The 12,085-nt window shown below is 40.2% G+C and overlaps 1 protein-coding gene across 5 annotated transcripts in view; it reads right to left on the reverse strand.

The window, feature by feature from the left end:
- LOC119720650 (C-terminal-binding protein 1-like) overlaps positions 1 to 12,085 on the reverse strand; it is a 51,989-nt gene that overhangs the window by 27,278 nt on the left and 12,626 nt on the right. For 2 of the 5 annotated variants that reach the window (XM_038190430.1, XM_038190432.1), the window contains exon 2: positions 7,821 to 7,999. In XM_038190430.1, coding sequence (XP_038046358.1) covers positions 7,821 to 7,979 — 159 coding nt within the window. In that variant the 5' untranslated portion in view covers positions 7,980 to 7,999. Of the gene's footprint in view, positions 1 to 639; positions 802 to 7,820; positions 8,000 to 12,085 lie in introns of those variants that run through there. The other 3 variants (XM_038190434.1, XM_038190431.1, XM_038190433.1) reach the window with 3 other exon arrangements.

The raw sequence follows: 12,085 nt of genomic DNA on the forward strand, positions 1-12,085 counted from the left end.
GCCAATACAAGCAGAAGCTGTCGACCATCCTACGAACATGTACCTTCCTCTGAGACTGTGTGTGATATCTTGATGCTGAGGGCGAGATACCGTTACAGCACTTTACGTCTCGATAGATAAACGGCACCAGACTATTATGTTTGCTCCACGCTCTAAACCTCCCTGTGGCATTGGAGGCTTTTACGGACGAAAGCAAAGATTGTCACCGGGCGATAAAGTCTCCGATTGGCCCGTATTATACATGTACATTCGAATAAAAGGGTACTTCACCTTGTTAAAGTGAACCTTTCTCCGAGATAACAGACAGCTTAAACTGTTCAAAATGCAACGATTCCATGATTTGTTACCGTCTTGAAATCTATTAACACAATTCATTTTCATATTTACAGCTCTTGTACTGTAGTTGCAAACCGAGTTGGCAATTTTTTTTGAATTAAAAAAAAAATCTGTAAAGAAACTAAATCAATCCATTGCCAGCGAAATGTGTACAAAATAACTCCAACAAGAAAAACTAAAGAAGTAAAGAATGAAAAGTAATAGATTGAAATATTTAAATCAAACAAAAATATAAAACAATGGCATTTGGCGAAGGAAATAATTATACAACAAAACAAAAAATCAAACAAAATGAGTCTGTACCTGCTTTGGAACAGAGTGCGTGTATACAGAGGATGCAAGGGCGGCCAATGGCTAGGCGGCCGGGTTTGTGGGCGTGGCTATGTGGGCGTGGCTGGGTACCGGTGCAGGTGTCACTGGTGACCACACTCCGTCGGCACGAGCGAGGGGAGCAAAGTGCTGGCCCTACAAGAACCAATAAAGAACATGCAAGGGGCCACATGACAAAGAGGGGAAACACAAATTAAAATCATAACCATCATAATAATAACGAAACCAAAGAACAAATGTGGTGTCAACGGAAAGGGAAAGTGAAATAAAAACAAATGATTATAATCAGCGGAATTGAATGCCGGTGCCGATTCTGTTGCTATCATTGTGTAAATACACCGGACGCTCTATGATACTTCCCTCTATACATGTATGCAGCAGTTAATGCGAACCACAACACAACTTTGTTTGCATCACAGTGAATGTTGATAGCCCATAAACATACCTATTTTATCCCCAAATGAATAAATTTCACTTGTACACATTTGATCAACTGTATTCATTCTACCTTGGCAATAAACTTAGGACTTAAGGTGCTGTTGAAAATATGGTTCTGAACTATTCACTAACTGTAAAAATGTTGTCAGGTTACATTTTTGACAAGCCGAATAAAAATTTCAAAAAAATATTTCACAAAAAAAATTTCAAAAAAAAACCCACCAAAAAACCCAGCCACTAATGGGTCAAAGGTCAACACCATTTCTGTCTTCTTTGGATTGAACTGAAAAATTTGCTAAAATATCAATCTCAATTTCTCGCAACAAGGATGATGGGAACATTTGTTTTTAAATTGCAAGCTGAGTATTTCTTTTAGTCACAGTTGGAGGACCGCCGTGGACATACATGTAGTTCCCCAAATTGCAGTGAACACGTGGAAATATTTCCCCACTTTGCAGGGAATGCGTGTACGTGTACGTGTACGGGACATCATACTAACTCCCTCTCAATATAGGATGCATTTCCTCTTAATAAAGCACACGAATACCATTTACTTAAATACACTGTGTGGCGTACATGGATACGTTTCCCAAGTACTTACTTGGATCAATAAATGTCCCACATCGTCTATCGACAGCAATGTTAAGAAGAGTTTGTAAAAAGTGACGCTAGCTCTTTTCTTCTGGTGTTTTTTTTTCAGGGGGGAGCAATTGTTACTACTTCCTCCATCTGAGTTGTATCAGAACAGCAGGAAAATAAAAATTATGAATTATAAAAATACATGTGGATTTGTTTTAACAAACCAAATATAGCACTTCTTTTTGACTTGAAAAAAAAATAAAAGAAATAGCACCCCTCTTGAGAAAAGCTCTTGTAAGGTGGGGGGATTATTCGGTTTTTAGTAATAATTCAGGGTATCGTTCTTATACGCACTGCAAAGCATGCCCAGAGACGATTGAAACACAAAGTGAGGCAGAAAAGTCTCAGCACTGAGCCTTAATCAGAGGCACTATGACAGCATGCCAGAAATGAGGCTGCTGACCGGTACTCCACAAAGACAAACAAGACATTCAGAAGACATTCCGCTTTTCTTAGAAACTGCCGATAGAAGCCGCTCTTTTGTGTTCATACTGTGCGAGTGCCGTCATAGAACTTTTCAGTCCAAATTTTACAAAAGAAACGGAAGAAACTACCACTGAATAATGAACGGAAATCAAGGGCCGTCATTCAATACAAAAATACCAATGACTTTCTAAATACCCTGCATCTGGACAGAATTCTGGGAAGAAAATTGGACAATATTTTAAGCTTTGTGTACAGGTTTGTTACCACTTCTGGTTGCACAGTGATGGAAGAAAATCTGCACCATTGGCAGCTACCGGTATGTGTACGCAAAGGAGTAATCAAAGTGGCTTCAACTTGTTTTGTTACAGATTTGAAGCCATAATCATTTGTCTACAAAAAAAACATGAACCAAAGTCTATCTGCAATTAGTAAATTTGATCACGGAGAGTTTAATCCAAAATACGCAACCTCCCAATTATCACAAGATGTAAAAGACGGACAAATTACAGGCACCAAAGAACTACTGTCATCAGCACAAGCCAGAGAATCATACCGAACATCAGTGACGCGTCTGCTGACCCTCACCCCAGGAACCGAGGAGCTCGCTTAGAATGACCCGTTCTTAAATGACTACGGGAAAACCACAATTTTAACAGTGATCACGCGAAAAAAAAACATCGCAGAGCGAAGATTCCAAAGATTGTCGGTGAGCGACAATGCTCGCTGGGGAGCAGCTAGCCTCTATTATTGGTGGTTAGCCCAAGGATCAGGCTCTCTTTCAAGATACATGGATAATGGTCAAGGTCATCCGGCAATCAGACACGCATCTACGGTCGGCTGCTCCGACTGACTCACAGGGACCCGCCATATTAACAAAAGACCGCCACTTCCTGGCATCTTTATGAGAAAAAATAATACGTAGATTATATAAAATGTTGACCCAAGACGAAGACAGATGAAAGGCATTTGGCTGGGGAGAAACCAATGAAAAGTGGTCCCATCAGTGAACATTGAGTAGGGAACATGTACATATTAAAACCCACATATGATGTTCATGTACTTAAAAAATTTAAAGGAGCCCAGTCAATTTCCCGAAACTGCCCTCCCCATTCCCATCCCCCCCCCCCCCCAAAAAAAAATCATAAATTTGAAAAACAATCTTCAGAGGATGTTTACTCCCAAAGAATACAGTGTCCTTAATGTGCCATGAAGTATAAACAAAATGGTGAAATTTACTGACCCAATCACCAAAGATGTCACAGATGAAACAATGATCCCAAATGAAATCGATTTTGTAACAGCTACATGTATTAACATAATGAATGTATCTCATCTGAAAGATTGTTTTTTTTCTTCCTTTTTCTGCCCAACACCTCTCAAAAACATGTACATGTACTCGTTGAGACTGGAACATGTGCACACCAGGAAAAAATAATGGAGTTAATTTAAACACACCATAAATGGGTTAAAAATTGAACAACTGGCTCCAGCAATGGAGTAAAATCACAGGTTATGGATTTGGTTATGTAGCAAACTGTCAGTTTGTTAAAGCACACATGGTGGGTGGGCATCTGTAAACTCTAATAGTTTTAAATACAAAAAGCACACACAGTTATTAGTACAGTGACCTACTACATGTAATCTGCATAATTGAATATATACATATTAATTAATGTACCTACATGTATGTACGTACAGTGCATGTACCGTAAGTACACCAAAACATGTGAATAGGACGAGGATTTACATTTACTGTGGTTAAAATGTTATTTTTCAAAAATCACTCTCATTGTAAGTGTGTGAGTCTGGGTGCTATAAATAGACCAATCTGTTAGACTCCGCCCACAGTGCAAGTGTCCAATTACACTTTTTGCGCCACACCAATGCAACAGTACATGTACAGGTACATGCTCCAGCTGGTCGGCCGTGCGCGCCATACGCACGTTCACCAATGTCAGACTTTTGTGCACGCATGTCGGACATTATTCATGTCTGTGATTGGTCGAGACACCAAAGGGCGGGGCTTGAGGGATTGATCGATCTATGGATGAAAAGGTACCGGTATTCATTCCCACTTTACTGTCCGGCTTAGCGGTAAAACATGCTTAGTATAACAACTTGGATAAGTTAAGCCAGTGACAGAAATATTTGGCATCACCGGTAAACACAACACAGAGGAAAATTGGTCTTATATTGTACACGTATGTACAACGTAATTGCCCTCACTTTAACATGACAAGTGTTTTCAACACAAGAGGACCACTTCACACTCGTGAGATGCATACTGCTGATAAAGCTAGTACTTTCATCAGTTCCTTCAAACATGAAGTGGCATTTAACACAACAGTATTTTTTACTTGTGTATACGGTGTACTCACTTCCTTAAAATTGTTACTTCAATTGGCGCATGCTTCAATGCAGCAATGGGATAACGCCAATCCGTGATACAAGGGGAATTCCTTGTATGTATGTGTGTGAGGCTAGCTACCCATTCAAGTAGGCCACTGACAAGTTTGAATCATTAACAGTTGAAATACTGCAAATTGGATGAATAAAACATGAATCATTGGATGTGGCTCTGGATGTTACCCTGGGGAAATATTGGCAGCCACCTGCTGTACGTCTCAGAAGCAGACACCCCCCCCCCCCACCCCATCAAGGAAAAGGCAAGACTCTGCTTCTCACATGTATCACAATTCTTTAATTTTAAGTGTCATTATCTCCGAGCATCAACCAATCTTGTATTTTGCTTTGCTAGTCCCGAAGGGCCAGCCTATACTCTTTGCACCTATCTCACTGACCAACTGACCGACTGACTGTCGCTTTAAAAACAGGCAGTGCTATCCTATAGGATTACCCTGTAACGTCAAAGAACGGGCTAATTCCGGCCCACTGCGTATACAATGTACCATATGTAAAATACTAAGTTCGCCTGTTTTACAGAGCAGATTTTAGGCTGTTGTTGAACTTGGGAGTGTGACGTATCTACAATGTTTGCAACAGGCTTTTTCCTAGTTAGTAAAATTTTGGAATATGACATTTCTAGATGCACTTTGCGTTAAAAGACCCCTTTTCAAAATATTCCCAACGGTCCATATCAATGCGCATGGGCGATATGAAACAAAGGAAATGCATAGATTTGTATCAAATCAACCACATACAGTACATGTCAGTGCAAAGTTTGTTTTATCACACAGTACACTGCACCATCTTAGCACTGTCCCATCTCGTTGCTCAAACCAACATTCAATTGCCACTTCCTTTTCCCCCTTTGTTCCCAGATTCCATTATTGTTCTGTTTTGTTTTTTACTTTGGATGTTTCTGCGTGACAAGAATCTCTTCCTGTTTGTTAGCCCGGGAATGGTGGATTTATTACCCATTTCCTTCTGGAGTTGAGGCGCTGGTGTTCTTTGGGCTGAGTAAGAAAAACTACATACATGTGCAACTTTAGGTAGAGTAATCAAACATATAGTAAGACAATAAAGAATTGTGTTGCCCTCACCCGACCAACCCAAAAATCTGGAAATCTGCGAGTTTTTTTTTTTTTTTTCACTTGACAAACCTCAATCAACTTTAACAATGCCATTACTGTTTCTTTGTAATGCCATAATTTAAAATTTTGTTATAAAATGCACATTAAAATGATAGTACAGTTCAAATGTTGTACGTGTAACTGATAAGACCGAGGCCTGGGGCATGTGGTGCTGTGTACTACATACATGTACATCGTATTCATGTGTGCACATTCTCTGTACATATGTACATTGTATCGCATTCATGTACGTGTACACAGTATAGTTGGCGTGTGCAGTACATGTAGTCAAAACATATCGTGTACGGTACGTTGGTACTGGTAGAGGGGAGCTGGTAACCAACAAGTGGCCATTCTTTCCATTTATTTGTCAATTAGAACAAAGGGAAGGCCTATGTGTACTACCGGTATTTATACCAAAAACAAAAAAGTCCTGACTGATTGACCCTCCTGATATTTTTTCATGTGAGGCCAACACAACCAAATTTTTGGGGGTTTTTGCCTAAAAGTTAGGCAAAATGATCGTAAAATTTATAAGGATATCTGTATTCGTAACTGCTACATGTACATGTACATTAACATTTACATGTACATACATGTATGTTAACTTTTGCCTATCTGACTAATTTGGTGGTCTCAACAGACCAATCTTGATGTGCTAAGCCCCGTCCAATGGTGTTTTAAACAATCACACCTGTGACCAATGTCCGACATGCGTGCACAAGAATCTGACATGCGGCACGCACGTACGCGCGAATGACGCGCTCGGCTGCAACATTCAGCATGGCATTGGAAAGTCGCACGTGTTGTCGCTCACGTGTAATGGAAAGGACTATTGGAACCTGTTACTGAGGTAAACCCACGCTCATTGTGAAGGTCGTACAAATGCACTTAATGCTCCTTTCGACCAATAGGCCTAGGGAAACTCAAATAAATCCTTCATGTAGTGCAAGAAATGAACTTTAGGAAAAGCTCTTTGTTTGGTGGATGGAGAATATGGGAACATCTGTATTGGGATAGCTACTACGTGTACATGTACATTTATTTACATTCAGGAGGTAGTACAACGCAATAAGTTCCGTAAAAAAATAGTTTGTTATAGTGGTAATTCGTTACAGTGCTTAGTGTCAAAGGGGCTGTGATAGCCAAATGTTTGCTATCGCGGTGTTCATTTCAGAAATGTTTTACATGTTTAGAGTGAGTTTTTGGTTTTCCCTAAAACCAAAAATGTTGTTGTTGTTTTTTAATATTGATTCCCCACTACTACTGAAACTGAAATTTCCTTTTTACTTAGCATGTCTTTCCTACATGTACCGGTATCTTGCAAATGCTTTTCCTTTAACGGAATTTCTACCAGTACCGGACCTGGAATGGCTAAAATTCTGAGAATTGGGTGGGGGGGGGGGGAAACAACCATTTATAATTTTCAAAATCTGTTTGGCTATTGCTCAGCTTAAATCCTACATATTCTACTTGTAAAGTTAACAAATATTTAATAATTTTTAAGAAAAAAAATATTATTCAAATTTTTGTCAAGTTTCATACTACAGGATGATGCTCCATGCCGCAAGTCCATATTTCTCGTACGGGTAGATTAGGATGGGAAATTTCAAAGTAAATTTACTGTTAAATGTCAGTTATGAAGGGTTTTATGCAAATGAGAAATGATGAATATGCAAGATGAGTGGGGTAGGTGAATGGTTGGATGGGTACATGCACACGATATCCACTCAACAAAACCATGCCAAAAGCACTGTTCCACAGACTCAATGATCACTGAACGACACCACTTTCCATCAAATCCCAACAACTTCTTGGACAGATTTTCACGAGGATTCAAAAAAAGTTCTCCCATCCCATCCCATCCCGTCCTTTGTCTGTCCACGATACAAAACAATATATGGCCCACAAAAAAAATGAAGAAAAATAATCGTGAGACCAAGGTAAAAAAATGACCGCAACAACAAAAAGAACTAACACGGTGCCCAATCAGCCAAGTCCATCAAGCTCAACATCAACCAATCAAAAATAAGAACAAGAGAACGGCCCGGAAACCACTCAAATACAGTGCAGACGGTTTCTGGGCATGCTCAGTGTGTGTGAGGTTTTGTACGATACCTGACCGACAATTGTTTCTTCTGTGCGACCAATCGCCTCGAGCCACCGCTCTCGCAGGACGGTGGGGCGCTTGGGCACGCGATAAAAATGCCGCGGGTCCTCGGTTCCCTTGTAGCGCGAACGAAACTTGCAATTAGGAAAACCACATGTTGTCGGCATGACTCGAAGACAGGGCCTACCTGCATGCAATGGAAGAAAAATACCAGAAACAGGGAGGAAGAGATAAAGACACATTACTCAACTGCAAGTGCACAAATAGGACACAAGAGAACAGAATGTTAACAGTAAGAGGAGACTAGAGTGACTAAAAGGGCGTGGCTAAGTGGATGGAATTCAGATTAGAGCATAGGACAAAATGATGAATATTAGACCCCGCCCACCTTTACAACCTGCTTTTCTACATTCAACAGAGAACACAGAATGCCAAAAGAGGGAGGGGCAACTCAGGGCGCGGTTAAGTGATAGAATTTGCCATCGAATGGAACACAGGACATTATAGATGGGATTTGACCCCACCCACTTTCGCAACTTGCTTCTCTAGAACAGAGAGCACATAATGCCAAAGGTGGGAGGGGCAACTCAGGGCGCGGTTAAGTGACAGAATTCAGCATTATACACAAACAGAACAGGATCTACAATGGATACGTTTGACAACACCGACCTGGAACACCAAGAATGGGAGAGTGGTATTTCAGGGTGAGGCCGAGTGGACAGAATTCAAGATTGAAGGATCAAAGGTCACAATAGCCGAGATATGGCCCCGCCCACTTCAACCCTTTCTTGCCCTCAGTACAGGACACAAAATACCACAAATGCCAGGGCGTGGCTTCATGATGAAATTCCCGAATATGAAGGTCAAAGATCAAATTGGCTGGCATTTGAACCAAACCAACACAGCTTGCTCCTCCCACTAAGTGGAAAAAACGGCTTGGGATTTTTTAATTAAAACCAATTCACGTTTATAGACATACCACTGGCCTGAGGCCTCTGTTGAATCGGAATAGGTTTGAAAGATTTGCAATCCAAACTTGAAAAAATAACAAGTATTTCCGTTTTCTAAGCATGCATTGCATTTTTTTTTTTTTTTCAGATCCTAACAAAATATAACTTTCAACCCAGGTAGAGTCTGTGCAAGTGGCTCAAAAAAACAACCAAATGAACCGTTTCAAAAGGTTTCAATTTCATCAATCCAAATGTTTGTTTAGGATCAGTTGGTGTCTGATTCCATGACAAGAAGACCGGAGAAGAAAAGTGAACTCACTCAAGGAAATTTCCCTTTCAAATCGGAAAACCCCCAGAAACTACACGCTCTTCCTTGATAGGAAACCAAAACAATCTGATGTACAAAAGTGTATCAACCTGAGACCCAATATTCACGCAGAGTCCTCGAGTAGGAAGCGAACCACGTAAACCAGAAAATTCAACAAGGAAGCAATATACCCCTACTATACTACTGGTACCGTGCTTCAACCTAATTAGCATTCAGAACCATCCTGAATCCTCTAAAAGCCTCCAGTGTGCTGGAAACGAATGGTAGATTCTTTCTACTTTTGACTTTCAAGAGACATCAAGTCCTACTTTAAGTAAATGAACATGGTGGCTAGGTTCTACCATCCTCAATCCTTCAAAATCTATGAAAACCTCCTCCTGGATTTTGCAAGATCTGGGATTGTGGATGGGTTTAATATCAGATGAATAAATGTACCCCAAATACACATGCACAACAAATGAGTTTTTAGAAACCTGAGATAAGTCATGAGGAGTAAGACTATTACTCTCAGAAATAAAAATAATATCCACGGAAACATGTAACACCAAGAAGTGGAGCCTGGTCTTCATAAGCATAGGCCTACCCTGACCAGCCTGCTACAAACACCGAGCCAGAGACACAAAGGCCCCCCATTCAGCCTGTCTTCCTGTATCAAACTTATGCATGCGTACACCTGAGCCGAGCGCCGCTATATAAAGTGACCCAGTACCAATATCAACACGGCAAGACAAGGAGTTAAACCTGGGGCCATATCCTCCCCGCCTCGGATAACAGGGTCCAGAGAAGGCCCAAAAAACATCTCGGGGAAAACCGATACCGCAGGACTTAGGAAAAAGCTCATAAAAATACGGGATATTAAAAAGAAATATAAAAAGGATGGTGTGGGAGATTATTGGGTGTCATTTTTTTTTTTTTAAGCGATGATGCTATGTGGGTATTGTTTACGGGCGCATACACCACTGTCAACGCTTCTTTTGACGGTCGCACGTTTATTCCTTGGTGGTTGCGAATCGAGCATCACTAACACACCGGCCGGATGGAGAAAATAAAAAATCTATAGAAATGTCATTAGGGTATGGGTGAGCAGCTACAAGCAACTGCAGTGGTATTCAGTGTCCCAGTCATTTTTTTTTCTTCTCATTTTTGCGGTAAACGCGAGCAGAAATGATGATAATTTTTCTCAGGGTTTTAGCCCTCACCGGTTGTACTAATAGGTCTGGATGATTCTGCATTCCATTGGCACCCTCTGGTGACTGACTTCTACCCCCAGGGAGTTTGGAGGGGGTCAGGCAGAGATGGTTAAAAAAAAAAAAAAATGAGCAATGAATTATGCAATGTTGCCTGTTGTTTGTGCCACGCCTGGAGCGCAGGATGTTTTTTTTTCCTGAGAGTTGTTTAATTGAATGAAACCGTTTCTACCTGAGAAAAATCAATGGCAACTTTTGCAGCTGGTGTTTAAAATCAGATTGTCTACATTTATCCAAGACCGGAACAAGGGAAGACAGAACTGATGACTTTGATGAATTTAGGCCAACCTTCGAACATTCAGGCTTTACACGTACATGCTGAAGTTAGGTTGTGATCAATGTACAGTGTACATCTAAATACGGGGAAATCATCATTCATCATGCGAGTTCATCCTATAGGGAGTATATAGGGCAATTCCATGAGAATATGGACAAAGCTGGAAAAAATTGAAAATTTATGAAATCTTCAAAACAACTTCAAATGTGATATCAAATTACAGGGGACAACAAGTGCTTTCATTTGAATGATGTGCCAGTGAGATGGAATATAGCAATATTTGTTAGTTCAAAAACTGGATTACGATATTTATTTGTTTTCCTTAAAAATCTGAGTTTTTTGGAATAAGTGAGACCTATGGAAGTGAAGCCAGCAATGTCAATGTTCCCTTCCAGGTGATAAATAGGGAGCTACATTTTTTTTCTCTATTCGCAATTATTGATTTGCTCTTTATGCAATACGATTCACGGTAAATATTCATGGCAAAAAAAAAAAGCAACAAATATTCCTTTAAAAATAATGTAGCCCTGTTGATTATATGGTGAGTTTTATTGGAAACTTATTTTGAGTATATATTTGTGGGGTACAACTTTGGAAAAACTAATTTTGGACATTTTATGCCACTGTAGCGCAAGAGTATGTTGGTAAAATGTCGCCAACATGCGAAGATTAGTGGATGTCTCACACTGCTCATGTACAGCAAGTAAGCCTGCAAGTAAATTAAGTTACTACACAGGCAACTGGCTATGAACATACCAGTACGTGCAGAAGTCAGCTGCCAATTTTAGTTTCCAGTTTTGAATACCATGACAAATGACCCGGCCGGTACATTGTGTACGTCTGGTACTTGCCACACCATGGAATAATACATGCATGGTAGGTCAATGGAGTTACAGGTGTATAGCTTTGGACCAAACAATGGACGCTTTGCAAATTCGGTCAAGCATACTGAACAATGATCTGCTTTTTGATCGACAGCTTCACTGCAAGTTCACATTGGCGCAGTCATACACGGGTATGGGTATACATACTGTACGTATGTACATACATACACATTCAATGAACTTTTTGAGAGTTTACCGTACTTATAACTGTGAACAGATTCTAAACATCAAATGACTGAATCTGCCGTGTACATGCACACTAAGTGAATGCACGTGTACATGTTCAGTAATTTGCCAAAATAATCAATTTATTCTCCATGTACTTACTGGTGCAGCTCTGCAAGTTGGCTAAATCCAATATTACCATTTAGATTGACTTCTACCGATGTGTCAACTACCGATAGCTGCACATACACATACATGTATAAGACATACCAGTACTGGTGCGAAGTTAAAACAAAACAAAAACTTGCGAAATGCAAGTACAGGTACCGGTATTCATTGCAAAACAGAAACCAGCATACTTTCAGGTCACAAAAGGGTACTCGTATTTATAAATGGCACTAGGTTTCCAGGAATAAAATTTC

This window comes from Patiria miniata, unplaced genomic scaffold (genome assembly GCF_015706575.1).
Source record: "Patiria miniata isolate m_02_andy unplaced genomic scaffold, ASM1570657v1 HiC_scaffold_9, whole genome shotgun sequence".
NCBI lineage: Eukaryota > Metazoa > Echinodermata > Asteroidea > Valvatida > Asterinidae > Patiria > Patiria miniata.